Source organism: Ruditapes philippinarum, unplaced genomic scaffold (genome assembly GCF_026571515.1).
Source record: "Ruditapes philippinarum isolate M1 unplaced genomic scaffold, ASM2657151v2 ctg400_1_1_1_1, whole genome shotgun sequence".
NCBI lineage: Eukaryota > Metazoa > Mollusca > Bivalvia > Venerida > Veneridae > Ruditapes > Ruditapes philippinarum.
This window is the reverse complement of record NW_026857630.1, coordinates 65,732-92,095: the sequence shown is the minus strand read 5'-3', so window position 1 is coordinate 92,095 and position 26,364 is coordinate 65,732. Positions and strand designations below refer to the sequence as shown.

Genomic DNA, 26,364 nt, shown 5'->3' with positions numbered 1-26,364 from the left:
AAAAACTAAAAAAAATCTTCTTTTAAAAAGCCCAATGAGCTAGAACTTAAATGTTTAGCATGAAACATCTTCTTATGGGTGTCTACCAAGTTTGTGCAAATAAAAGCCCTTGGGTTAAATTGGCTCTGCAACGTTGGGGGAGTGGGGGTTGGGGGGGCCTATATACAGGTGAGCGACCTCAGGGCCATCATGGCCCTCTTGTTTTATATTGTTATGCATTAAGTCATATAATAATGCAACCTTGAGGCCAGTGTGAAAGAATCTAATGCCCACCTGAAAACAAGGATAAGGCTCTTTAACAGTAATGTGAGGACCATTGTTTTGTATAGGGCCTTTACATGGAGACTAGGGCTGGTAAGTCTCTAAGGAAGTTTTTGATTATAAGGTGTTTGTTGAAAGCCTGAAACTTTGGGCAAATGGGCAATCACCAAGCCTAGAATACATACATACATGTACATGATGTAGATATAAGGAAGACCATTGGGTGACATCTATTTGGTGAAGCCAAAGCTCAGACCAGAGACCAATTTAGATGCCACAAGTTAAACGACTTATTTTAAACAAGTAAGTTCTAACTAGGACTTCATAAAGTACTTATTTGTTTTTTTTACAAGTTCTCATCTAGGAGTCACAGTTTTAAAGTCTTATTAAGGAGTAAATTTGTCCTATCTATATATGCTTCTAACTCCTAAATATGTGAGTCTGACCTGTTTCAAGAATTAAGTCCTAATTCGGGGTTTAAAAAGTCATTATTAGGCTTTTAAAGTTCCTTATTATGAATAACAGATCTAAAAAATGATATTTGAGAATTATGTCCTAATTCGTTTTTCTAAGTCCTAGCAATCTCTTAATTATAGCATTTTTGCAGGCCATAATAAGGATTTATCTCAAGGTCGTTCCGTTGCTGTGTGCCTGTGCCATATCAGAAAATATGTTGGATACAAACGAGTAGTAAAAATTATTTACGGTCTCTGTCGACTCTAAAGTCGGAGACCGTCCGTTGACATCTGCGGAGACCGTGTCTTGTCCGATAACTACTGTCCGAAATATACTCCTATTATCAGCCACAGATGCAACGTGACTTCTGAATAACGGTAAGTTTTTTTAGTGAATAGTGTATATTTTGTGGTTTAAATTACTTCTTCTATTACATTGTATTCTAATATGTTAGTATAAGTTGTGTCGCACAATATAAATTATGCGAAAGTAACAAGAACTGCTAACGTACTTAGTGGAAATATGTACTAGTCCTCGGACATCACCAGTGATCGTTTTTTATTTGAATTAGTATAAAAGAATGGAATTGAATGGGGGATGTAATCTTTTTCACAAAGCCTACTCTTAAAAATATGATAACGGTGTTATATTTTATTCGTAAAGAAAGTAAGATCATTAACATATCTGTAGCACTAAGGTCTTTCAGTAAGATTGCATCATACACAATTACACTGTACCATCCATAAATTTTAAGATTTTCAATGAAAATTGTGAAAGTTGTTTTCATTTCAAACTGAAGATTAAAATGAAGAAATTTCATTACATAAATTAAAGAAATAAGTATATAGTTTGAAGTTATTTTAATTTCAAATTCAATTTTACAGACACTGATATCTTGATATCTCTCTGACAAGTCTAATTAGTTGGACTTAGAATTATATAAAGCACCAAATTTAGTTGGACCTAGAATTATATAAAGCACTAAAAAAATTTATTCCGGATTGGTCAGAATGCCCGGCTTTTATGCAAGTAGCATGTATACAAAATGGCATTGCTAAAGATGCCAAACCTGGGTAAAAACGAAAATCTAAGTCAGAGGAGGGCACAGAACAGTAAAAGGATAAAAAAAATAGACCAGAGAGAAAATTTAATGAAAAAATTTGGAAGCAGTCTGTGAATCATTGGTGTGTGATAGGGAGGAGGTGAAAATATGCTGTACTGACTTGTGCCGGTTTTTTTTAACGGCAAAAAATTTAAACCGAAAAGTGTCTTAGAAAAACAAACAAAACTTTTCCTTTGATTTTGATTAATTTTAATCGGTCTGACAGATTTCGTTTCGGTCTGACAGATTTTCATGGTTTGTCAGATCGAATGTCTGACACTTTTTTTTTAACTTTTGGGAAGTCTGACCAGTTTGTGCTCCGATGGTTTTTAGCAATCAAGTTTTAGCTTATATTCACAACTTAGACGTTGGGCATTGTCATAAATTTACTCTCCAAAACACCGCAACAATTACATACAGTGCCCATCAAAAGTCTGGAGACAAGTAAATAAAATCAAGTATTCTTGACAAAATATTCAATTTAATTCAATTTGAATGTATAATAACACATAACAATTCATTCATGTCATATATCATCACAAAAACAATACACAACTTAGATAAAATAGTATCAAATGCCAAATATTGTCTCATTTAGACTTATAGCACAACAACCAACAAAAGCACTACAGAAAAGGTCATACAGTTAGTACTTAGTGTGTCCACCCTTAGCTGCCAAAACGGCTTGAATTCTTCTTGGCATACTCTTTACTAATGTTCTACATCTGTTAACTGTCAACTCATTCCAGGAATCACACACATTGACTGACAGTTCTCTCAGATTACCATGATGCTTGTTCCTGAGCTTCGTTTTGATGTCATGCCACAAATTTTCGATGGGGTTTAGGTCTGGAGACTGTGGTGGCCAGTTCTCCAAGCACCTAATGCTGTTCTGGGAATGCCATTCTTTCACTATCTTGGCCGGGTGGCATGGGGCACCATCATCTTGGTACCAGAACTCATCTCCATACCCTAGCAGATGAGCTGATGGTATGGCACAATTGTTCAAAATGTCAATGTAACCATGGGAATTCAAGTTTCCATTCACGACCTTCAGAATACCAGTTCACCGGTAGCTCATGGCACCCCATACCATGATTCCACCACCTTGAAATTTAACTGTTGACACAACACATTTGTCCAAAAGAGCTTCACCTGGACGTCGTCTAACAAGAATTGGTCCATCTGTCTGAAACATGTTGAACTTGCTCTCATCAGTGAACAAAACAGTGGACAAATCCACCCATGTCCAGCCAGCATGTGCTCTAGCAAAAGCCAAACGCTTCTCTCTATGAGCATTGGTCAGTAGTGGCTTCTTAATGGCTCGATGACTCTGTAATCCAACTTGCTGAAGTCTACGACAAACTGTGGAATGTGAAGCATTAACTCCAGCCAATTCCCATGACCTCTTGAGCAATGGAACAGTAAGTCTCCTGTCTTGTAGAGACTGTCTGATAAGTAAGCGATCATCTCTTAGTGTAGAGGTCTTTGGACGGCCTGAACGAGGTCGATCTTGGTGACTTCCAGTAACCTCAAATCGTTCCAGGATCTTGTAAACAGTGGATCTGGAAGAAGAACAAGAAAATTAGGCAAAGAAAAGACATCCAAAGCTACATAAGAATTTTTATGTATTCAGCACGTGAAAAAAATTGAAAAAAAAATGATAATTTTAAGTCACTAACCTTCCTATTCCCAGAATGTTGGCAATTTCTGCAACAGCAACTCCTTGACTCCTCAGGGCTTCACAGCGCACTCTGTCTTCATACGAAACCATTGTTTTGTAGTGGAATATTCACTAGACTGACCATGGATGTTATGTTCATATTTGGGCAGACAATTTTTATGGATAATCCAAATGTTTTGAAGTGATCGAAATTACTACTTAATTATCAGTTTTCCCTAAAAATATGTAAAACTGTAAGTCTGTCATAAAGATATAAAAATTTTATGACTTTCTTAACATTTTTTTTTGCCAAAAGTTAATAAAGGGAGGTAATGTTATATTTCAAACAATAAAACTGCACTTTATAGACAAATTTTGCCAATTTTACACAAAAATCAGTAAATTGTTGGTTGTCTCCAGACTTTTGATGGGCACTGTATATGCCAGTGTCTTTAATCATGTAACCAGCGAAAATTGATTGTGTTCATCGCCATTTGTGTTGTTGTCAATTAATAGTTGTAACATGTTAGTGTGTCGCCGATTGGTCATTTGTTGATGGTTGATACGCGTTCTAAACAAGCGAATTAACGGTAATTGGTTGTAATTGAAAAGTTAACAAGTTAAAAACAGACCTAGTGTAGTAAATAGATATGATGATAGATCATAAAAAAATCAGTAGACTTTAAAATCGCTTTAATATTTGTTTTAGGCAAAGTCACTCATCCACTTACTTCATAATACTGACAATTAGCGGTGCTAGATAAAACTGGGTACAATTTATAATCCATAATTATTCTTGATGGACAACAAAGCATTGTTAGGTCATTACATGTTTTAAATTAAATTTATAATTTTTCAGAAAGTTAACTTGAATGACACCTGTCAAAGGTCATGCAGACCACATTCCCTTTGATATGTAGAGAGGTGTAATTACAGATGTGCAGGCGATAACTTAAGACTTAGTTTTCATAAAAAAAGTATTTAAAGTACAATCATTTAGAATGAAAGATAAGAAACAAATATACACCAATAAATATAGGTAGATAGATCATATTGCACAAGAATGATAACTCTACCCTGCATAATTTTTCAGTTATTGCCCTTTGTTATTTTTCAAACTTAATTTTTGTCCAGAGCATAACTCAAAAAGCCTTCGAGATATCAACATGAAACTTCATAGGTGGATAGATCTTATTGAGGAGGAATGCTGTACGCAACATTGATAACTCTACCCGTTATAATTTTTTAGTTATTGCCCTTTGTTATTTTTCATACTTTTTGTCCAGAGCTTATCTCAAAAAATGTTAGAGGTATCAACTTGAAACTTCATAGGTGGATAGATCTCATTGAGGATGAGTGCAGCACACAAAATGATAACCTACCCTGCATTATTTTTCAGTTATTGCCCTTTGTTATTTTCAGCCATCAGTATTCACATAGGTTTCAAATCTGGATCAGTTTTTGTGTCGCCTTTAAAAAGGCGACCTATATGGGGTTTACTTTTGTGGGCGTTGGCGGCGTCATTGTCCGCGTCGGCGTCCCCTTAAGCTTGTCCAGAGCATAAGTCAGTCATTTTAAGTCGGATTGACTTCAAACTTGGTATGCATGCTTCTTATAACGACCCGAAGTGCAGTGCACAAGAACAGGTACTCTGCACTTCTTAATTTTTAAGTTATTGCCCTTTGTTACTTTTTATACTTTATTTTTGTCCGGGCCATTTCTCCTAATGTATAAAAGCTATGGACTTGAAACTTTATAGGATGATAGATCTCATTAGGAAGAAGTGCAGTGCACAAGAACCGGTACTCTGCATTTCTTATTTTTTGAGTTATTGCCCTTTGTTAATTTTCATACTTTATTTTTGTCCAGGCCATTTCTCATAAATTATAAAAGCTATAGACTTGAAACTTCATAGGATGATAGATCTTATTGATTAGAAATGCAGTGCGCAGAAACTGCTACTCTGCATTTCTTATTTTTTGAGTTATTGCCCTTTGTTAATTTTCATATTTCATTTTTGTCCTGGCCATTTCTCCCAAACTATATTGTTTCCCAAAGGCGACACATCCAACTTGCGGAGTTCTAGTCATTACCAAAAGACCTCTTTAGATTGAATTATTCTGCTCTACTATATATACATTCTTACAATGAGCAAACACATTCAGAGGGGGATGGCCATGCTAACATGGCTCTTGTATTTCAATGAAAGTATATGAATTTTAATTATCTCCCTATATATGTTAAAGCACTGGTCAAAGTATTCACCATCTTTGGTGTGAATTCATGTTTAGAATTGTTTCAACAAAATCCTAAAACTGCAACATTATATAAATATGCATTGCAATAATAGCTTTTCTTAATTTCTTGTACTTTTCTGTCATAATGAACAAAGTATGTACTTCTGCATGTTGAACAAATGCATAAGATGTTTTATTGCTTCCTGTGAAACTTTGTAACATAGTCTTTCTTGTATTTGAGATGTCTTTGTATTTGAGAAACATTTTCTTGTGGTTCTTTCATCTTACAATGAATGACTAATTAATCTATATTTGGACAAGATTGTATCGTAGACAGTGTTATTAGGAGCACAATGTACATGCTTTAGGTGATATGATAGCATATGGTCAGTTGTTTATGCTTGTATAAAACTGATGTACGTTATTGGGTCATTGCTTTTGTAATTTTCTCTTTACATAATGTAGGGTTATGGTCCCTTGTGCTTTGAAACATGGATTATAAGATTGAACTTGATTCAAAGTTTATTTATAATGTGATTATTAAATTTATTTAACTATCTGTGATATATCATATTGGACTGAAGTCAGCATGGCAATAGTTTAAAAACAGAAAGCATAAAAGTTTTGTTATATGCCTGAGGCATGTAGTTTATTTATGGAGAATGTTGATGTTCAATAGATCTTAACAAAGTGTAAATTCAACAGTTATTAACAAAGTGTAAAGGTATACTCTAGATAAAAAGCTGTTGTGACTCTGAATGATTGATATATTAATATGATAGTATTATTTATAAATTCAGCATCAATTTTTTAGATTAAATTGAAAATTATTTTTTTTATAAAATGAGATTTATGTGTTTTAATAATTTAATTATGTTATGATATATCGTCAAATTGATATCATAACTTGTTTTTCTGTATACATGTAAATATCAGTCTGATATCAGTCTGATAATGGTTTGCACTGTTTGCTGTTTAGTCAATACATATTTTGAAATTTTTTATTTCATGGTTTTGTGCAGATTTAAGATATAAAGCATGGCTAATTAAATATAAGCTACAATTTTACTGATCAGATGTGTATCACTCTATAATGTAATTAATTTGCATTAAAACGTATAATCATTGTATCAAAGTGACATTTAGATTTTGTTAATTTATCAATACCTGTCTAGTTGAAAACATATTGTCTCCTATTGCCACCATAAAATATGAAAAACAACAACAATATTTCATGTTTCATTTTAGTGATTTGTATCAGTGGTGACATCTTCATTTTAGAAATGATCCTCAAATAGAGCCCAGGGTTACATCCCAGCCCAGGGTTACATCCCTGTAAGAAAGTCCAGTAAAGATCTTGCTTGAATGGGATTTTTCACATGAATTCAAATTTTGCTAATATAATGTTGAATTAAATCTGTTAGAACTTAAATGTTCAAAAGTATAGTCCTACCTATAATGATAATTCATTCATTCTTTCAGCTGTGTAAAAATGAAGTTGTATACAGACGAAGGAAACTTTCAGACATTAAAGTTATTTGTGGCAGGTGAAATCAGTAATGTTCCATTAGAAGTGATATATGTGAACAGTGATGGTAAGTTAAGCTATTTATACCTATAAATTTTATCACTGAAGTTCACGCAAATCATGAAGGTCCAATATGATTTAGATGATGGCCTTTTTATGTATTCATATGCCTTTTATGAATTTTTTTACTTGACAGGTGTATTTCCGTTTTTGAAATAACTGATACAAGCTCAGTAAATAGAAACACTTAGTCTTACAATTGAAAGACATATATATAATAAAAAGATAATTAAATGTATGTTGTAGTACTGTAGCTTTCTGAGGCCATGTATTTTGCTACTATCAGCATGGGAAATGTTATCTTTCTCATTGATCAAAGAAGTTGATATATGTTTTACAGAACGTGTTGTGAAATATTTGAGTGAAAGAAGATTACCGGTCCTTGAAGTGCATCCTGACAAGTTCCTGTTCTCATGTAATGCTGCAGCAAGATTTTTACTATCAGATGTTGTTGTAGAGGATAATGAATCAGCTGTAGATCAGTGGTTAGACTGGGAGAGTGCATGCCTCTTTGTAAGTGTGCTAGAATGTTTCTCCATCCATTAACAGTTCAGTGTTCGCTCTGTAATTCTTGAACAGATTGAAGAAAAATGAAATTACTGGGTAAATTATTCTTTAAAAAATCAAAATTTGGGTTAACATTTGTGCTGAACATGTGTTGACCCAAATTTTGATTAAGGCATCTGTCATCTAATTTAGTTTATTTTAGCCACCATTGTTTTACAGTATTTATAAAAAAGAAGACCTATTGATGTGCAAAAAAGAGAAGCAATATTTATGTTGTTTATATGAACTATATTATTCTTTACTATGTTTAATTTAATCCATTTAATCAATTTTGGTGTATGTTTGGTGGAATATGTGTATACGGATAAAAAAAGGATATTGTAGCCAATAACATGTTTCATTAAATTTTGGTTTTCCATATATAAAGTACATGCAAATAAAACTTTAAATAAAAGAAATTGAAAGGGAAAGCAAGACTCAACGTTTAGTCATAAAGGTATTGTGTACTATAATTTGTCTTGAAAATGTTTGGTGCAGTGTAAATCAGGTTAGGTCTAGCAGACATTCTGTGCCACTTTGGAAAAAGTCTAGGGGTTTAAAAGGGTAATATTGAACTCGGCTAGATTCATTTATTTTGATTTTCCTGAAATGAACAGTGTTTAATGTAGGAGCAGTAGTCCAGTGGTAGGACGCGCGCTTAGGGATCGAGAGGTCCCGGGTTCGAACCCCACCAGGGGCACTGCTAATTTCCTTGAGCAAGAAATTTACCTGCGATTGCTTCACTTCACCCAGGTGTAAATGGGTACCTGCGAGGGTGGTATAATTCCGTTGCGCCAAGTGTCGGCTGCACTAAGCGGAGTTAAAAGACTCCCCAAGGAGATTGATAGATAGATACCAGTAGCCCGATGACCATGGGTAATAGCTGTAAAGTCGGTGAACGTGCGTAAGCATGAAACTTAGACTATAAAATGCAATTACTAAAAATTACTTACTTAATGAAATATATATCTTTTCTTGTATTTATAAGGTAAAGTATGTAGACTGTAAATAAACATCACTGATCATTGTCAGGAATTTGTTTAGTTTAAGAAAATTTTTATAAACAGTCTTATTTGTATTCCAGCCATCAGTGTTTTCTTACTTGCTTACAAGTGTAGAGAAAAATAAGACAGATGATAGTCTCATACAGAATGTGAAGTCTCACATAAAACACCTTGATACAGAGCTTAAAGGAAAAGAATATATTGCTGGGGTAAGAATGTACTTGGCATTATTATGCCTTAACTCCCTTAGTATAATTAAGCCAACTAGTGCCCAGCATAATATTGCCTACACTCCCCTAGCATAATTATGCCTACATTCCCCTAGCATAATAATGCCTTCACTCCCTTAGTATAATTAAGCCAACACTAGCCCAGCATAATAATGCCTACACTCCCCTAGCATAATTATGCCTACACTCCCCTAGCATAATTATGCCAACACTCCCCTAGCATAATAATGCCTACACTCCCCTAGCATAATAATGCCTACACTCCCCTAGCATAATAATGCCTACACTCCCCTAGCATAATTATGCCTACACTCCCCTAGCATAATAATGCCTAAACTCCCCTAGCATAATAATGCCTACACTCCCCCAGCATAATAATGCCTACACTCCTCTAGCATAATTATGCCTACAATCCCTTATTCTCTTATCCTGACATTAATCTAAAGTCTTGTTAATATTATAGGGCCATTCATTATTTGTGTCCTTCATTTCGTCACCAAGTTTTGTCTGAGCTATTTTTAACTTGACTATTCAAAGTACATGAATAGCTGTCCTACTCACCATGATATTGTCATCCTTATCTGATTGTATGCTTTATTTCTTTGTGTAGTAAAATATTTTCCCATAATCTTTATCATTCAAGTGATAGTATTTCCCCAAAAATACCTGTTGTATTTCTACAAGAATCCATCAATAATTGTGATTTCAATGGATTTATTCTGTTCAATTTTTCGCTTTTCTGAAAAAAATAACCCCCATACCAAGCTTAAATGACAGTAGGGGAGCATTGTTTTGATAAAAGCTGTTGGATCTAGCATTCTCTTTACTTTGTACATACATAAAATAAGAATTACAGTCGACTCTCGTTATCTCGAAGTCATTGGGACTGTCCAAAAAATATCGAGATAACAAAATGTCGAGATAAACGTATTAGGTTTGATCAAGGCAGAAACTTGTTTTTACAAAAGACAATTGCATAACTTACGTCAAATGAACTAAATATGATACCTCCATGTTGTGTTTTCTTGAGCCTAATATCGCTAAGTCAATATTTAACAAAGCTACATAAGCGGATGTTTACCAGTGGGAATATAGATTTCTGTGATAAAAACACATAGTGAGGTTTACTCAGTAATACAAAACTACAGTGAAAACTGTGTTTTAGCATGGTCGATCCAGATATCCTCCCGGGTGGGTTATCAGGTCCTTCTCGATTGTTCGACCGCTGTTTGAATATTTGTGATGTTGTGAAACAATATTGCAACGATAACGTTTCTATACTTTCGATATTTCATTTTCATTTAAAGTAATAATGAATTTTAATGCAGTGTTCCAAAATTTTATAAATAACGGAAAATTCCCTCCTCTTGGACATAAATCAATCAACACGCTAATAAGATTTACTTTTATAATAACAGCTTGACTTGTTACAAACATATTCATCATTATGACACGCGCTATTGAGCAATTATTGTTTGGTTTGTGTTTTTCACACCCCTGCAGAGGACAGACGAAAAATTATAAGTCGAGATAAACAAAGGATAATAGTGTGAAAATAACTGTTGGGGCTGAAATTTTACTTCGAGATACTGAAAAAATAAATATATCGAGATAAACAAATAAATCCAATACAGATATAGAATGGAGAAAATCCGGACTTTCAAAATTTCATCGAGATAACGAAATATCGAGAAAAGCGATGTCGAGATAACGATAGTTGACTGTATGCCAATATTGTAATCCAGATGACCGGCAGATAGATATTCACATCATCAAATCATACTTTGAAAGCTATAACAGATAAATTTGTTGCTTAATAGATGAAAGGAAGTGAAGCCTTTATCTTTCCAACATAAGATATTGATATTCATTCATGAAACTACATATTTGTAGATTAATCCATGGGTGATGTGTAATAGGCCCAGCCTCTGGCTTTAATCAAATAATCATCTTGTTACTGCCTATTAACATCCTAATTATACACAGAATTAATGTTCTCTCTGAGACAGGGCTTACAGTGGCTTGACACAATATCAAATCTTAAATGTGATAAAGTTGTTTTCTTTTGAGGTTATTTAATTGTCATAGATTATATCATGGATTAATTACAGGAGCAATTGACAGTTGCTGATATAGCTATATTTGCCACACTGTATCCAGCATTTTCAGGAAAGCTAGCTATTAAAGGTAATTACAGCTGAGTAAACAAAAACAAAGTGGTTAGAGTTGAATTTTTTAATAATCTGTAGTTTCTTGTTTACTTTCATCATGTTTTGTTATCCACATTTCTTTGAATAACATCTAAAAACCTCTGGTTTGATTTTGACTAAACTTCACTGGAATAATCTATGTATGGTTCTCTTTAAAGTTATATAAATAGTTTCAGTCAGACAGGCAAGACGGTTGCTCCAGGCCAATAAAATAAGGAAGGTTACCTATGGAGATATTTGTAGCAAGTTCTGGTTATGATAATTTCTTGATTTAAAATCAAGGTATATTGTTCTTCTAAAGTTGGTAGATCTCTCGGTGTCTCATAAACATCTATATGGTATGGTCCTCTGTTCTCATATTTGATGGGAAAGTTGGTCAAGATCTGTTGATTTAAAGGTTTGTCAATAGCAAGAATATGCTGTTGGTTACAAATGTAGTCAAGTGCAAGGTCAATGTGACCTTGATTAGAATCTGCCACTTTAGTTTTATACTCATTGTTTTTAACATAATGTTTATGCATGCATCTGTGATTCAGTAAAATATATATGTTAATTCCCTTAAATGTACTAAAATATTGTTAAATAGTTTTCAGATTATGACTTATTTAGTGATAAATTTCAGGCTTTGGCACAGAATTCCCAGCAGCACAAAAATGGTTGTCTGCCCTTTCAGTGAAACCAGAATTTCAGATGGCAGTAAAGGCAGTGTACAGGGAAGGTGACATAGCAGTCCTGAAAGATTCACTAACAAAACAGTCAGCTCCCTTGAGGCATAAAGAAGTGCAGCTGAAACAGCAAATCCAGAAACAGCCTAGCAAAACTAAAGAAGAACCTGCTGTATGTCTTCATTAATATATTGATATCTGTAATTAATTATCTAGCAGATGATGATTTAACAACATATAACACACTTACAAAATGCACCCCTTTAATGCTATAGTATTAGTAATGAGGGAGATAAGTTAGAATATTGAGGAACAAGTTTTGTCAATAACAAAAGTGTACTTTTGAAAGTAAGCTGGAATACTTTTTATTTTAAGCTTATGTAAGCATGCAGGGTTAATTGTGGCAGAGAAGATAGGAAGCCATCTTGTTTAAGTAAAGAACAATGTTGCAAGGGGAGTTAAGGTGTCTGCCTCTCTACACTGGAATTGTCTGTTTATGCTTTTCTAGGGTAATGTTTTATAATGCCCCCGCCATATAATGGCTGGAGCATATAGTGTTACCCTGTTCCGTCATTCCGTCATTCTGTCATTCCGTCATCATCAGTTTCCATTCATTATCTTAGTAATGGTTGCACACATTCAACTCAAATTTGGCATATGGATATGTCATGAGAAAATACAGGTCAAGTTTGAATTTGGTCATGGTTCGATGATTTTTGGCAGAGTTATGCCCCTTTTACTATGAAAAAAATCAGAAATTTTCAGTTTCAGTTCATTACCTCCCCAATGGTTTTACACATTCAACTCAAATTTGACATATAGATACATCTTAGGAATAAGCAGTTCAAGTTTGAATTTGGTCATGGTTCATTGATTTTGGACAAAGTTATCTTCCTTGAAAATTTTGAATTTTCAGTTTCAGCACTCATACTTTTGTGGAATTGTATGTAGCCATTAATTTGGCCAGAAATATTCAATATGCAATTTACAAAAGGTTAACACTGAATAGTTTCAGTGCCTTGAACTTTGTTTAAAAATGGTTTGTGTTAACATTGAATAGTTTTGAGGGCTTTGAACTTAAAATGAAAAAAATAGTTTGTGCAAACAAATTTGGAACTAAATATTATAACATCTGAAATTTTGGCTGCATGTGGGGGCATCCGTGGCATGACAACACATTTCTAGTTGGAAATGGTTCAGATAAGCTGCATGCTTTCATCACAATTGAGCTAAAATAGAAAATGTTTAACATTAAATTTCTTTTATGCTGATAAATATGTTGAAAGTTGTCCACATTCAATTTATAAAGTTATTAGAAAATGACATTTTACATTTGATTGTAATGTACTTAATGAACTTAAAATGCCTTTATGTTTCTACTTAGTGTGAGTTGGTTTTCCATTTAACTTTGCTGTCCAGTTTAAGATATATGTATTATTTACAGGTTTCTGAAAAGGTGATAGCTGATCCGGTAGAAGTGGAAGCTGCAACTAAAGCTTGGCTAAATGGCAAGAAAGTCTGCCCTGAACCACTAGAAAGGAAACATCCTATGTAAGTGACATTTTGCCGAGTGTTGAGAAGAGCATGTGTGAATTTGGTGATGGTCAGACCTAAATGCTGACCGTTATTTAGAGCTGATTTTAATCAGATTGCTATCAGCTAGCTTTAGTAAGGTCGGTAGTTCTACTCCAGTGCGGGTTTGTGCCTGAAATAATACACAGATGTTCTTTAATAGAATAACACTCATTACACTTATCTTAAATTTGAAATGTAATATTCTATGAGAACTGTAGTTTAGACATATGTTTGAGTCTTGAGACTTAATTATCAGTCCATAAAGGGCAATACTATAGAACTTCTCTAATTTCACCTGCATCTATCTGAATTGTTAGTGATATGTTTTTAACATAGTTTGAACAAACAAACATACAAAAATAACAGGTTTATTTGTGCAGTGAATACAATTTTCATTATCTAATGGACTTGATTTCTCTTTTTTCTAGATTACCTGAGAAAGGTAGACGTAATATGCTTATAACAAGTGCATTACCATATGTCAACAATGTACCTCATCTAGGAAATATCATTGGTTGTGTTCTTAGTGCAGATGTCTTTTCAAGGTAGGTGTAAAATAAATATATAAAATTTAGGTTTATAGTCAAGGTAAGACCTGATTGAATTCAAGGCTGCCGATACTTATCATATTCTCCTAGTCAGAAGTATTCTCGGTTGATAATAGGTCTTAGACAAGATGAATAGAATGTTAATTGTAATTAGTTCCTTCGGAAGATATTGGGATAATACATACTGGCATCTGGTAAGCCTTCACCTTTTAAATGTACTGAAGATAAAAGATATGTACAAGCCTGTAAAAAAATCAGTTTCTGTTTGATTTAAACCCTTATTATGTCTTATACATTTATCTTGACATTTTGTTACCTCAACTTTTTGTAAAGGTACCTGCCACTTCAAGATAAGGAAAGTTGACTGTAATAAGAATTTTTTTTTAAATACTGTCGAGTTCATTACTTAGTGGTGTTGTACAAGTATTGCTGCCCGAGGAATTATAATAGTTTATATGTTTGTTTCAGGTATTGCCGACTAAGGAATTACAACTGTTTATATGTTTGTGGGACTGATGAATATGGTACAGCAACAGAAACTAAAGCTATAGCTGAAGGTTTAACTCCTCAACAGATATGTGATAAATACACAGAGATACATAGACAGATATATAACTGGTTCAACATTGATTTTGACTACTTTGGTAGAACAACAACAAAACAACAAACCAGGTGCTATTATTATATTTTTTTTCCCATTTTTGTCATAAATCTGTTATAACCATTACATCATTTGCAAGGAAAATTGCCCCATTTAAACAGAAGACACCAATTGTTTATTGTCATAAATACTCAAAAGTCACATTGACCAGAACCATCTCTGAAATTTCAAGGTCATACTTAGGGGTAAAATGTCAAAAATGAGCGTGATTTCTTTTTTTGGGGGCTGTAACTTTGCACATACGTGGAGCTGGTATTGCCCAGCATTATCAAACATCATTATGCTCCCCTAAGAGTTGCTGCCTTGTCTGTCCATTATGATACAGTAAACTCAGCTTATAACAGTATTCAGGGAACCGCCAAATTTATATTGTTTTAAGCTATATCATAAGTGGAGTTTACTGTGCTAAAAATGTTTAATAATTCTTAACAATGATATAACTTTAAAACTGTTAATGATATCTAATTGAAACTTCTCATCTGATTTCACCTAGGCATTTGTATAAATCATAATGAATAAAGTAATTTATTAAATTTATGATATATTTTTTTCCATTACAGTATAGCACAGGATATATTTTGGCAACTGCACAAGAAAGGGTTTATATGTAAGGACAGTGTAGAACAGTTACACTGCAAAAACTGTGATAGGTAAATACTTGATGAATATATCATGATTTTAAAATGAACATCACAAAATTGCAAAATATTGTTATGTCAAAAAAGTAGTCATTTAAATAATTACGTTTGTTGAATAACTAGCTAGCTACTTAAGGTCAAGTATGAAAATATGATGTGTAGTTCTGTTAACTGGATTAAAAGTTATTAAGTGAATCAGAGAAACAAAGAATACAAAGTACACCAAAAGTTAAAATATTAGGATAACTCTCTGTCTGGTGTTCAACTTACTTATAACATCTGTTATACTACTGTTCCAATGAGGATAACATATTTTGAAGTAGCAGAGAAAATTGATGCCCTACCCCTGTTGAGAGCAAGGTTGTTATCTACACGTCCTCTGAATATTTTCATGCCATACAGAATATAGGTTGCCATGGCAAAAAAAAAAATCTTCTTCTCAAGAACTGGAAAGCCTTGGTATGCAGCATTGCTTCATACCAAGGGATTTCCAAGTTAAGCTGAGATTTCCAAGTTATAAACATGAAGTTAAAATTGACTGGGTGTCCCTTGTTTTTACAATATAGAGAAAAAATTTACAAATCTTTTAAAGCAATGGATCACAGATGAGTGATGTAAATCCATTACTGTCTTGTAATTAATATGCATTATATACCTTACATTAAAGGTTTCTAGCTGACAGATTTGTTGAGGGTATATGTCCATTGTGTTCATTTGAAGATGCTAGAGGAGACCAGTGTGATGCCTGTGGTAAACTAATTAATGCCACAGAGCTTCTCAAACCTAAATGTAAATTGTGCAAGAACTCGCCAGAAGTGCGCTCCAGTGATCACTTGTTTCTAGATCTACCTAAGGTATTATTATATACAATTTATATTATAATTCTTGTTTCCTTACTACTTTAAGATTATGTTCCAAATAGCAAAATAAATATCAAATCTCTCTAAGTTTGATAGTACACAATGTGAACTCTTGAAATGTCTATTTACCTTCACAGGCAAATACTATGTTCTGTCACCCTCCGAGGCATTTGGTAATAACATAATATAAAACAAGGTGCTCGGTCATGTCAAAGTATTTCTTTCATGTATGAGCTACGCTTTTTTGATGCAATACTCTGTGTAATTGTTTTAAGGTTGAGCCTAAGCTTCAATCCCACTTGACCAAGGTGTTTGCTTCTGGTACATGGACAAACAATGCCAAGGTCATCACTAACTCATGGATCCGAGATGGTCTCAAACCTAGATGTATCAGTCGAGATTTGAAATGGGGGACCCCTGTGCCTCTAGAGGGATACACTGATAAGGTAGGAAAGTTGTACTGTCAGACAACAAACAATTTTCTTCTTAATTTATGCTGAAATGCAGAAGGATAATCTTTGTATGTAATTTAGTTATATTCTTCAATATATTTTTGTGTATAGATAGTGTGATGATCTAACAAGTTTTCATGGTACTACCAGCATCAAGTCATATTTGTGCATAAAATATCCTTAAACATTTCAAATAATTGCAGTCATCAAGTTAAATAATCAAATGTGTAGGTTACGATGCCATTTATTTTCATTTATTTATATAAAAGGTCAGCGTTTCATCTTACATATGTCTTTCAGTGTTGGTCAAATTTATAGAAACATTTCCTTGTAAGTTTGTAAGATTTCAATGAATCAAAATTGTCATAATGACCTGTTATACAGACAGTTCTCAGATTTAAAAGTCCTTTTCTGAAACAAAAAACAAAATTATTACTACACTGTATATAAATTAATACACTGATGGAAAATATTAATTAGTTTTGACCAACACAGTAATGAAGTAAAACAAAATGTGCATTCTGTTTACAAACAACTAGGCATTGTACCATGGGCATATGCAAGTAGTTTTTCATGGTACTAAGTTGTTATTGTCTATGTAATAGAAAATAAAGATGTATTTTCTAAAAAAATAAGTTTTTTTTACAGGTGTTTTATGTTTGGTTTGATGCTCCAATTGGCTACATTTCAATCACTGCTAATTATACAGAGCAATGGGAGAGCTGGTGGAAAAATGCTGACAATGTAGAGATGTATAATTTCCTCGGCAAGGATAATGTGCCATTTCATAGTGTCATATTTCCTGCTACTCTACTAGGAGCTGATGATAACTACACTATTGTCAATCATATGTCAGCCACAGGTTTCTACTTTGTTAACATATCAGTAAACTCAATAAAAAGACCATTTTGATATCACTTTGGTACATTTTTTAAAATATATTTATTTTTATGAGTAGTGGGTCTAAATAATGCAAATGAAAACAAAACACTTGGTTTAAAGTTTGCATGTACAACATTTTAACTGAATTATTCTTGTTTGTTAACTTAGAATTTTTGTTTTTAACGTTTTTCTATGCATGATCATTCTCTACAGTAAACTATTTTTTACTATAACTTCTTTATATTTATGGGAATTTATTCTAAAACACAAATAAAAAAGTTCATAACTATAGAACCTATATATTTAATTAATTATTGCTCTTTTGAATTTTCTTTAAAAATTGTAATATTAGTCTTTAATTTGTAAAAAAAAAATGACTAAAATGACTGTAATCCTGTGGTTTTATGTAAAAAAAAATATATGTAAGGATATTAAACAATTTATATCAGACTCTTTTTATAACACAGAGTATTTGAACTATGAAGATGGAAAATTCTCAAAGAGTCGAGAGACAGGTGTATTTGGTGACCAGGCTAGAGACACTGGGATACCTGCTGATATTTATAGATTTTATCTCCTCTTTGTCAGACCAGAAACACAGGTAACACACGGTCAAACATAATCAAAATAACATTTAATGAAGAGGAAATTTAAGAAATTTCAGCATGATAAAATCTTTTTTTTTTTGTTTTTAGTTTTTGTGAGGGGGGCTGTTATGATTTTTGATTAACTTTAAAAAACTTTAGTATAGTCATATATAGGAAACCATTTGCCTGATAGAAATAACAAGACACACTGCTACAAGCATAGAACTGTTATGAAACTGTATACATACCGTATGTCCTCAGTAAAAGTGATTTAAATCATGCCTACAGGCTGTCAAATAACACACTGATTATTATATTGCTTTTACTGCAAAAGGCAACTTTGCAAAGGATGTGTTGTTATTGAATGAAGATTGAAAACTTTGAATATTTAAGATGGTCTTATAGGTATTTTAACTGAAATATTATAATTAGTGTAATGTTACAAATACTCAAAGATCACTTTTAAATTCTTATTACATGTCAAATATTCCTATTTTCAGGATAGCAGTTTCAGCTGGGATGACTTCCTTTTGAAGAATAATAGCGAGCTACTGAATAATCTTGGCAACTTCATAAACAGGTAAGTTATCATAGCATTCTTACATCTTATGTAAGCCATAAAGTTAACCATTTTGTTCCAAACATACAGTGCTAAATATAGAATAAAAAAAATTTCTTACCAAATGAAGTAAGAAAAAAATACATAATGAGTTGGATCGATGTTAAACTCTTAAAATATATACATAAATATTGAATAGTAATTGTGTTTAATAATGCCATTAAATTGATAATTATATTTTAATTGGACAGAGCTTTAATGTTTGTGAGCAACAGTTTTGGTGGTGTTATACAGGAGATGGTGTTGACTGTTGATGACTATAATCTTCTAGCATTAGTCAACAGGGAGCTACAGACATATATAGACAATATGGAGTCTGCAAGGTAACTTTTCTTACCAAAAACCTGAATCTTGTATAGACATGTGGCTACTTGTTACATTTTATTCCCAATATTTAAAAAAAAAATTTGGATTACGTTATTGTTTTAATATCTTTTACATTGTTTACTAAATTAAACATGGGGCGTCCGTGGCCGAGTGGTTAAGGTCGTTGACTTCAAACCACTTGCCCCTCACCGCTGTGGTTTTGAATCCCGATGGGGACTTTGGATTCTTTCATGTGAGGAAGCTATCCAGCTAGCTTACGGAACGTCCGTGGTTCTACTCAGGTGCCCATTCGTGCCTGAAATAATGCACGGAGGGGCACCGGAGGTCTTCCTCCACCAGTAAAGCTGGAACGTCAGGATATGACCTATACTGTGACGATGTGACTTAAAACCCAAAACAAACAAACAAATTAAACATGGCAGATATGGTGTAGAGTCCTTTTAACTTGCTTATCATAAGAAGGTGCAGTTGCTAGACATGGGGCATACCAACTTACAATTTTTGCCAAAATTGTGTATTAAGTAGAATAATTTTAAACTATGAAAGATATCAACATGAAACCTGGAATATTTGTTTATTTATTTATGACAAAGAACAGTATTTAGACAATCAGCATTATTCTTAAAGCTAAATGTTTGAAGTGATGCCCCTTTTTGACATAGAATTTTTGTCAAAATTTTTAAATATGTAGAATGATTTTTAAACAATGCAATAAACAATAAAACAGACTTGGAATATTTGTAAATCATGGCATGGCACAGTTGTAAGACAAGGGACATTATCCTCAAAGCAATATTTTTAAGAGTTTTGTCCCTTTTAACTTAGAATTTTATAAACATTGGTTATTGATAGGGGTTGACGGTAACGGACGAGTGTCCACAGCATGCTTTGCTCTTGTTATAAAGGCATTTTTATAGCTTAAGTGTATGTATTAAATGAAAAAAAGTTTTATTTTAGATTAAGGGACTCCATCAGAAATATTCTGAACATTTCACGACTTGGCAACCAGTTCATGCAGGAAAACAAGCCCTGGTTGCTTGTTAAAGGAAGTGATACTGATAAGTAAGTTAAATTTATACATTATTGTAATTAATTGTTAATGACGAGTTTAAATATTTGAAGTACCCGTATTGTATTATTGTGTTTTCCAGAGACATAGATAACAGAGATAGGCAACTACCTAGCCAGTTAAAATATCACGCGTTCCTGCTAAACTTAAAACTTGTAGCAAGTAAAACTTATTAACCAGATATCAAAATCAGGAAAATAATACATTTTCTGAAAGCTTATGCATTTGTCTATGGCTGCAGGTAAAAATATTTACAGTTCCCATATAAATAAATGATACATGAATTTTTAAAGAGAACTACCTATTAATTTTTGTTACAAAACTATTCATTTGAAGAAAAAACTGGCTCAGTGGGTATGTTCTGCTATGTTTTTCTAAGTGAAAGGCATGCAAAGTTACCAATATTTTTACATGCAGCAATAGATAAAAAATTTACCTTTCAAATGGTATATAATATTAAAGGATCAAATGTACATCCATTAAGTTTTATTTGCTGCTTAATTATCTCTGTTATCTATGTCTCTGTGTTTTCTAACCATTTGCCCTGACATTACATAAGTTATTAGTCTTCACACCGTAAGGAATGTGTAATGTGTCCCTCCTAACTATTTTATCTCTGCTCTGTATCTCATGAATCACTTAATTGAGGAATGTTCCTTATACATGTTTTTTGTCATGGAAATACAGTGAAGTTGATTTTGAATCATCTTTAACATCGCCTACCTTTTACTATCTTCAGGACAAGTTACACATTTAAAAACACTAAATCATTTGTCAGTAACAAATGCCTGTGCCATTCTTTTAACATTACTAAAATTATTTTAAGTTTCAGACGTTTCAATATGTTCACCTTATTATTTCCTTCATTATTGTCAAATAGAAAGCCAAAATTTCTTGATTAATCTTTTGCATATTTAGAATTAGTAACCTTGTTATTGTCTTGTACTTGTAGGCGACGAGCTGGGAGTGTAGTGAGTCTTGCAGCAAATATTTCCTGTCTATTGTCAGTGTTGGTTCAACCATACATGCCTCAGATTAGTGCTACAATACAGGGTCAGCTAAATGCTCCATCTTCCTGTAATGCAGTGTATCAAGATTTTGTATGTCATTTACCTCCTGGACATAAGATAGGAACAGTAAGTAAAACAGTTTAAACACTGTTTACATCCAAATTGACCTATATAGAGAATTATTGTAATGTGATGAAAGGAGAACATGTAATGTCAACATGATTATTTCAAAAATGTCAGGTTCACATAGGAAAAAAATTATCTGTTTGTTCTAATCAGTTGAAAAAAAATACTAGCTGTAAAATAGCTAAATTATAAAGAATGTTGGTGGGTTGGTAGTCTCTTTTCAAGTTATTGACACTGGATAGGCTTGTTGTGACTGTATGGAAAATTTTTTTTTTATATAAATTGTCATATTTGTTGTGTTGAAATTATTGAACTTTGGTTGATGGCTGTTAATTAATTTTGTCCAAAGTGATATTTGTTAATTTCAAAAATGACCTGCTGATATTTGTTATTTTCACATTATTTAAGAAAAAGTACACATCACTTAGGACTCTATAGCATTATAATGACTGATCAGTCATCCTGCAAACAATTACAGACCCAGACTGAAGACTGAGGTCCATTTAATGTTGGTAGCTGAATTGGAGGTCTATGAGGTCCAAAGAACTGTGTGCTATATCTAATATTATACCGCACATTCCTAAAACATAATACATGTAGTTATCCCCCGCCGATGGAATCGGGAGGGGGATATAGTTTTGGCGTTGTCCGTCCAAATTTCGTTTCCGGAGTAGTTCTCTGCAACTACTGGCTGGAATTCAACGAAACTTTATGGGAATCATCAATATCAAGAGGCGATGCGCATATCGTCGGCTTGTTCTGGTCAGACACTTTAACTCAGAGTTATGGCCCTTGATTAGTTATGTAGTATGCATATAGAGTAAAAATCGTTTCCGGAGTAGTTCTCTGCAACTACTGGCTGGAATTCAACGAAACTTTATGGGAATCATCAATATCAAGAGGAGATGCGCATATCGTCGGCTTGTTCTGGTCAGACACTTTAACTCAGAGTTATGGCCCTTGATTAGTTATGTAGTATGCATATAGAGTAAAAATCGTTTCCGCACTACTTCTCTGCAACTACTGGCTGGAATTCAACGAAACTTTATGGGAACCTTCAATACCAAGAGGAGATGCGCATATCGTCGGCTTGTTCCGGTCAGACACTTTAACTCAGAGTTATGGCCCTTGATTAGTTATGCAGTATCCATATAGAAAAATATTTGTTTCCTCGCTACTTCTCTGCAACTACTGGCTGGAATTCAATGAAACTTTATGGGATACTAAGAGCAGATGTGCATATAGTCGCCTTGTTCCAGTCAGATACTTATAACTCAGATTTATGGCCCTTGATTAGTTATGTAGTATGCATACATCTCATTGGCATTTCCAGATTTTACTATTTAACACAAAGTTATGGCTCTGTTATTGCCCTGAATATTTATCAAGTTCAAAGAATATTACTGTTTATGCCATGATTAATATATAAATAAAGCCTTATGTCTTCAGTTGTTGTGTTAATAATAACCAGTACTCGGCGGGGGATATAAATTCAACAAATTTGCTTGTAATCATCTTGTTTTGATCACAAAAGTTTTTGTTAAATGTACTGAATATTGTTGGCAGTCAACTATATTATACACATTTTTATTCAACAGGTACTCAGGTGGTCACTACCTTTTTTGTTGGACCGCTTTAGTTATCATGAATATGAAACTATTTAAAGGCCTGCTGACATTTATATTTATAAAGAAGGATCATATTCTTGTAAGGTATAATATTATAAAATATATTACTTTTATCAATATTGTAGCCTTCACCATTGTTCCAAAAGATTGAAGCATCACTGATTGCTGAATTGAAGAAAAAGTTTGCTGGCAAGGGACCTGTCCCATCAAGTAAAGCTACGGTAATGATTATACTTGTACATTATCTGGTTTACTTAACATCAATATACTCTTGATGTTACATGTTTAAAGGCTTGAAAGGTGTGATGAGCCTACACATCTGTTACATGTATATCGAGTTTGGTTTATTATAAAGTAAATATGATAGAAAATATTGGGCACAACTTAAAGGATTTTCATCTACAGATTTATGTGATAAGATATATAACATGGTATTTAGGGACATGATCTTTTATCCCTTTACATGCATGTTAGGAAGATCAGATTAACATTTAACTATGGTAAGAATATCCATTCTTGACAATTGGATAAGAGCAATGTCATAGAATTATAACTTTATATAATCCAATTTTTTTTGCTCACCCAAGCACAAAATGCCAAGAGTTTGTTCTTTATGACGGTATGTTGTCTTTGGTGCAAGGTTTTATCTACAAACAATGACACAAGCTAGATTTTGACTAAACTTCATGAACCGCCTCCGTGGTCGAGGGGTTAGAGTCAATGACTTCTAATCCAGTTACCTCTCTGGCGTGGGTTCGATCCCCGGGAGATGCTTTGGTAGTTTAGCGCGGAGGAAGGTAGTCTTGTACTGGTGTAACTCTCCAGGAACGATGGTTAGGAAACTACCCGCCTATATGACTGAAATACTGTTGGAAAAAGGCGTAAAATGAAACAAACAAACAAAGACTAGACTTCATTAAAAATATCATATATCTAAGAAATCTTTTTTCTCCTCAGAAATTGTAATGCCAAGAGCTTAGATAGTAATGTAACCATATGACCCTCTATAAGATTTGTATCAATCATGCCCCTACAATGATAAATTGATGATGTTCTGAGAGACACTTGGTTTATATATCTATATACTATATCTATATGCTTTAATGAATCTGCTGTATGTATCATGTATGAACTTTAAATAGTTGGGATCTTTCTCTTATCTGTTGTACAGGTATAAATATATTGGTCTTGTATCAAATTTACAAGTAGTGTTTTACGTATGTTTCAGGGTAAAAAAGGAGGTGAACAGAAGACGGGTGTTGCAGCAAGTCCAGAAGAAATAGAGAAGTTACAGGCAGCTGTAACATCACAGGTTAGTATGTAACAAATTAAAATTCATATCAGAAAATGGTCTGGGAAATTATGGACCTGTACCCCCTGTTAAAAAAAAATCCAGGTAACCGTAATTATATGCTTCAGTTCATTTTTCAGAACCTAACAAATGTAGTACCTTTAGCACTTTTATCATATATATTGCATTATATTTCAGGGTAACAAGGTTAGAGAATTAAAGACAAATAAAGCAGAGAAGGTAATTGTGGACGCGGAAGTCAAGAAATTGCTTGATTTAAAGAAACAACTTGCTGTTGCCCAGGGCAACGATCCTGAACCAGCTAAAGGTGGAGGAAAGAAAAAAGGCAAAAAATAGAAATGGAGTAAAATAAATAGGGCTGTGAAGTGCAAAGTTTGGTTTTTTCAGAAACCCAGATTTGTGACAGTTGTTAAGGATATATATATTTATTATTACTTTCGAGTGGCCCCTGACATTTTAACAGGATATTAATGGGGAAAATGCATTAAAATATAATACAAGCTGAAAATATGGCAATTTTTTATTCACCTGGGCATAAAAAGCTCTACTGTGAGCTATTGTGAGCCTCAGATGTTTGTTGCATTTTGTGATTCAATATACATTGTTCATTATTTGTTCAAAAATACCTTCTTTGAAACTACAAGGTACATTTAGATGAACTTTACAGAAATTTCCTTCAAGTGGTTCTTCTGCAAATGGTTCAAGTTTGATAAAGAACTTGTAGTTCAAAGAATTAAAAGTGAAATCTGTAGAATCTGTCAAATTACCAGGCTCAGGTCATAAAGATTTGGCCTGTAACATTGCCTAGTGGTCCTCCTCTAGTTATTTTCATAATGCCCCTGGAGTCAAATTTTGTCTGGCTGATTGTATCATATGTTTCAAATATATTACTGTATTTCTAGAAATTTTTGTGGAAACAATACATGCCTTTTCCCAGTGTTACTATGGTACAGGTTACCAGACCCATTCCCAATACCAAATATGCTTATTTTTTCCCAATCTAAAAAGAAAACCTTCCCAAACGAACTGAAATTCTAGATATCAAAACTGACAAATTTGCTATCAGACAGATGTTTCCACACATTTCAATGTCAAATTTTAATGTATTATTTATGCTTTGAATTATATTTGCATTGGTTGGATTAAACAATTTTGCACAATTCAAAATACTATGCCAAAAAGGCATAAAGGAGGTATTTTTCCCAATAGAAGCTATTTTATGACGAAAAAAACTGAGCCAGGTACTTTTTTTCCAAAGGGCTAGGAAAAGGCCTGCAATATTTCATATTTTTCACGAGACAGACTAATTGTTAGGATTATACTAATAACTATAGGTACATAGTGAATAAAGAGATTAAGTGTTTACCCTACACCCATACAATATCCTGTATTTATTGAATCTAAACTATCAAGCTGAAATATGTTTCTAAGCATTTTATGGCTGGCATCTACAGAAGTTCTCTAAATTATTATTCTTCTGTCAGAAATGAACTAGACCAATGGAGCTATTATCTAAATTAACCATTTCCTCAGGTGAGCAGTGTTAGCACACAAGTTGCATATTTGTGAAAAATTGTGTTTCAATTTTAACCTAATTGCATGTCTTGAAAAACTGGAATGGTGATTTTAATATTTGTCAAGAATAAAAAATAAAGGTACATGTCTCTGCTTCATGATTGTCACTTTCTGTAACTTGCTAACTACAAGATCAACAGGATTCTAATGATAGGAAGAAAATTTAATTAAAACACCTAGTTACTCCAAATGCATAGAATATCTTTGCCAATACAGTATGTATTTACAGGATGTACATACCATTTGGGTTTGTTTTTTTTATCTTGTCCAACAGACTATTACAGTGAAATATGGCTCTGAGTTATACAGACAGATACAGGAAAATGACTAAATCTTAAAGCATTTGGGGGGTGTTTATACACATCACTAAGGCTCCCATGTTTACATTTTTTTGTAAACGTTTACATGATTGCTAAAAACCGAAACAATACCGTTTGAACGATTGTACTTCTATATACTATACTATACTATGTATTCCAGTTGCCAAATGAAGAGTTACTTTCTTATTAATACATGCACAAGTAAATAATGTT

General features: G+C 33.2%; 1 protein-coding gene across 1 annotated transcript; it reads left to right on the top strand.

The window, feature by feature from the left end:
- Nucleotides 1–938: 938 nt before the first annotated feature.
- On the top strand, nt 939–25,423 carry LOC132750396 (methionine--tRNA ligase, cytoplasmic-like). The gene is made up of 21 exons (XM_060740362.1): nt 939–1,094; nt 7,202–7,314; nt 7,648–7,820; nt 8,938–9,066; nt 11,199–11,274; nt 11,920–12,134; nt 13,407–13,513; nt 13,966–14,082; nt 14,554–14,757; nt 15,307–15,396; nt 16,052–16,238; nt 16,520–16,690; nt 17,345–17,558; nt 18,046–18,179; nt 18,666–18,745; nt 18,976–19,107; nt 20,069–20,173; nt 21,133–21,316; nt 23,070–23,165; nt 24,173–24,256; nt 24,434–25,423. Exons 2-21 carry the CDS (start codon nt 7,212–7,214, stop codon nt 24,590–24,592), a joined length of 2,760 nt encoding a protein of 919 aa, XP_060596345.1. The 5' UTR covers nt 939–1,094; nt 7,202–7,211; the 3' UTR covers nt 24,593–25,423.
- The last annotated feature ends 941 nt before the right edge of the window (nt 25,424–26,364 follow it).